The sequence below is a fragment of the Acanthisitta chloris genome, unplaced genomic scaffold, assembly GCF_000695815.1.
Source record: "Acanthisitta chloris isolate BGI_N310 unplaced genomic scaffold, ASM69581v1 scaffold27612, whole genome shotgun sequence".
Lineage (NCBI taxonomy): Eukaryota > Metazoa > Chordata > Aves > Passeriformes > Acanthisittidae > Acanthisitta > Acanthisitta chloris.
The window spans coordinates 1-2586 of record NW_008662588.1 but is presented as its reverse complement, the minus strand read 5'-3'; the positions used below and the strand labels follow the sequence as shown (position 1 = coordinate 2586).

General features: G+C 42.2%; 1 protein-coding gene across 1 annotated transcript in view; it reads right to left on the bottom strand.

Annotated features, from left to right (window-relative positions):
* The window catches only part of GLRA1 (glycine receptor, alpha 1), a 37540-nt gene extending 35174 nt beyond the window's left edge, over window positions 1–2366 (bottom strand). Inside the window, exon 1 of the mRNA XM_009070664.1 lies at window positions 2311–2366. Coding sequence (XP_009068912.1) covers window positions 2311–2366 — 56 coding nt within the window. The remainder of the gene's footprint in view (window positions 1–2310) is intronic.
* Window positions 2367–2586: the final 220 nt, after the last annotated feature.

Genomic DNA, 2586 nt, shown 5'->3' with positions numbered 1-2586 from the left:
TTTCCCACAGGGTCTTGTTTTTAGAAAGGCTAGTGGAGGACTTTTTTGTTAAGCAACAGATCTAGTCTTCTTTCCTATATTTACCTTACCTATATAATTTACCTTGGAACATTGAATTTTTTTTTAAATGTGGTTGTATATTCTAACACATAATGGATTCTCTTTCCAGAATATTTTTGACAGGTTGACAAAGTGTGGTGCACTCTGTAATTTAAAGCAGTGCAGACTTATGGATTATTGGATTATCGGCTTTGGGTTGGTTAAACATTGTGTGTGACTGAGTGCAGGAGTAATTGGCACACTAAATTTATGAATGACTGTTAATGAATAAACTTCTCTTACTGAAACTGAAATAGCAAAGCTATTCCTAGACTAGAAAGGCTGTAAGATTTTGGCCTGTAATAAACAGAACACATAACACAAAGCGGGAGAGGAAAAAAACCCCAAAACATTGCATAGAGTCAGTTTTGAGGAGGAATTACTGATCTTTCTTTTTCCTGTTTGAAAATGGTTGCAGTATACAAAGCAATTTGATTTCATCCTTTACCTGCAAGTGAATTACAACATTTTCAAATGTTAATTTTGGGAAAACTAAACTTCCAGAAATACTTTCTGTATTCAATAGGATGTAATTGTATATACCACATATGTATGTATGTAATTTATAATATTATGAATCTTGGCATTAGACTCTGAGGTGACTTGTTTGCCAAGGGTTTTGAATGGCCAGGACTGTAACTGATGTGCTGAGAACCTGTGAGTGCTCACATGTGTTGTGTGATGCGTGAGTGTGCCCCACAGAACAGGATCTGCAAGACAAGTGTGTATCAATTTCACTTGTCAGGCAGTTCGGAGAGGAGACCCAGACAGATGCTTCAGTACTAAGGCCATAGGAAATGCAAGCCTGGAAATACCCTTTCTTTTTTAAGATGTCATTTTTCTTTTGCTTTCTAGCGTTGAAGTTGTTTAATCTTGTTTGGTTTTTTTTAACCCAATGCTTCAACACTGTTTAACTGTGAGTTTACTGCACAGTTCACTCCACTGTATTGTGCAGGGCTGTGATACACTTGTGACTAAGATTTGAAAGGATGGCTCTGAGGTGTTGGGTGTTGGGCACTGATTTTTCAGATTAGTGATTTTAGTTATTTCTAGAACTTAGGTTTTGCTTTGCCTAACATAAAAATTAAATGCTCTGAGTTCATGTTGCAATCTCGCTGTCTGATTTTTCTGTAGAATTACAGGAAAAAGTGCAGATAACACAGTTTTTATGCCTGAAAAGACTTAAGTGTTCAAAAGGAAAGAGAATACTAGCTAGAGAAGTCTGGCCAATATCAGCAGGTCTGCTACTGTGATTCATAAAATAATGAGTATTACACCTGTGATGTGTATGCAAATAGCATCTGTGTTTTCACATTAAACTACAAGATGAGACTGGTAAAATGCAGAAGTAAGAACTATGCAACTGAAATGAAGTCTAAGACTGAGTGAGTTCAGGTCATGAAAGAGGTTTGTTTGTTTTTTTTCTCCAATTGCATGTATCTGGCATCTCTCACTTCCTACAGCAGGTTGCATTTTTCAGGAAAATACGGGAACTTCTACCTTCCAATATTTTTTTTTTTGTCCATTTAATAAAAGCACTGCAAGGATAGATGAACAAGAAACAATTCTTTAAGACTAAAGCTGTTTCTTCTCCCATCTTAGCCTTAATGAGAAGCTGAACACATCTAAACCAGAGTCAAAATACAGCTGGGCGATGATGGATAGAATTGCAAAAAGATCCCCACATCCCCTTTGGCTTTCCCTTAGAGTCTGCAAGGGAAGAATATTCAAAACAACACGAAAGGAAAAAAAGTTGGTAGGGAAGGAGATTATTTCTTTGCTTTGTCTTTGGACGCAGCCAGCTGAGGATAGAGGGTGAACCTTAAGGATGAGCAGTGAAAGCATCCCATGGAACTCACCTGCAGTCTGAGGATGGGGAGGGGGCGAGGTGGGAATATTTACCCGGGCAAATTCAAGTGCAGCATTGCCAGCCGCCACTAGCTGTCACTTTGCAAGCAGCCGGGGCCGGTGTTTTCAGCACTGCGGTTAGCCAGATTGCGGTGCTAATTAACCGGAGTAACTCCCGAAGCCGCGCAAAGTCCCGAGCCCCAGCGCAGGGCGCGGAGCAGCCCTGGGGGGCCCCGAGGGGAGGCGAAAAGGCAGAAATTCTCTGTCCTGCGCCGAGACTGTGCCCGGGGGCTGTGCCCCGAGCTCGGGCTGTGCCCCGAGCGCTCCATCGCGTCCCTCTCCTCCCCTATAGCCCAGCCTTACCTGAAGAAAACGATCGTCTCCCACACGTAGACTCCGAGCGCGTTGACGTTGCACATTTTTCCAGCTCTCGCTGTGTTGGTGTGTTTTTTTATTTTCCTCTCGTTGTTTTTCCCTTTTTATTTTTAATTTCTTTTTTTTTAATTTTGTACTCCGTGAGGGATGGACCGGTGGGGTTGGCCAATAAAGTAACCCGGCACTTGGAAAGAATCGGTGGGGGAAGAGAAGCCAACCCTTCCGAGGCGGGGGCTGAGGGCAGAGCCGAGCTCAGCACCGCGG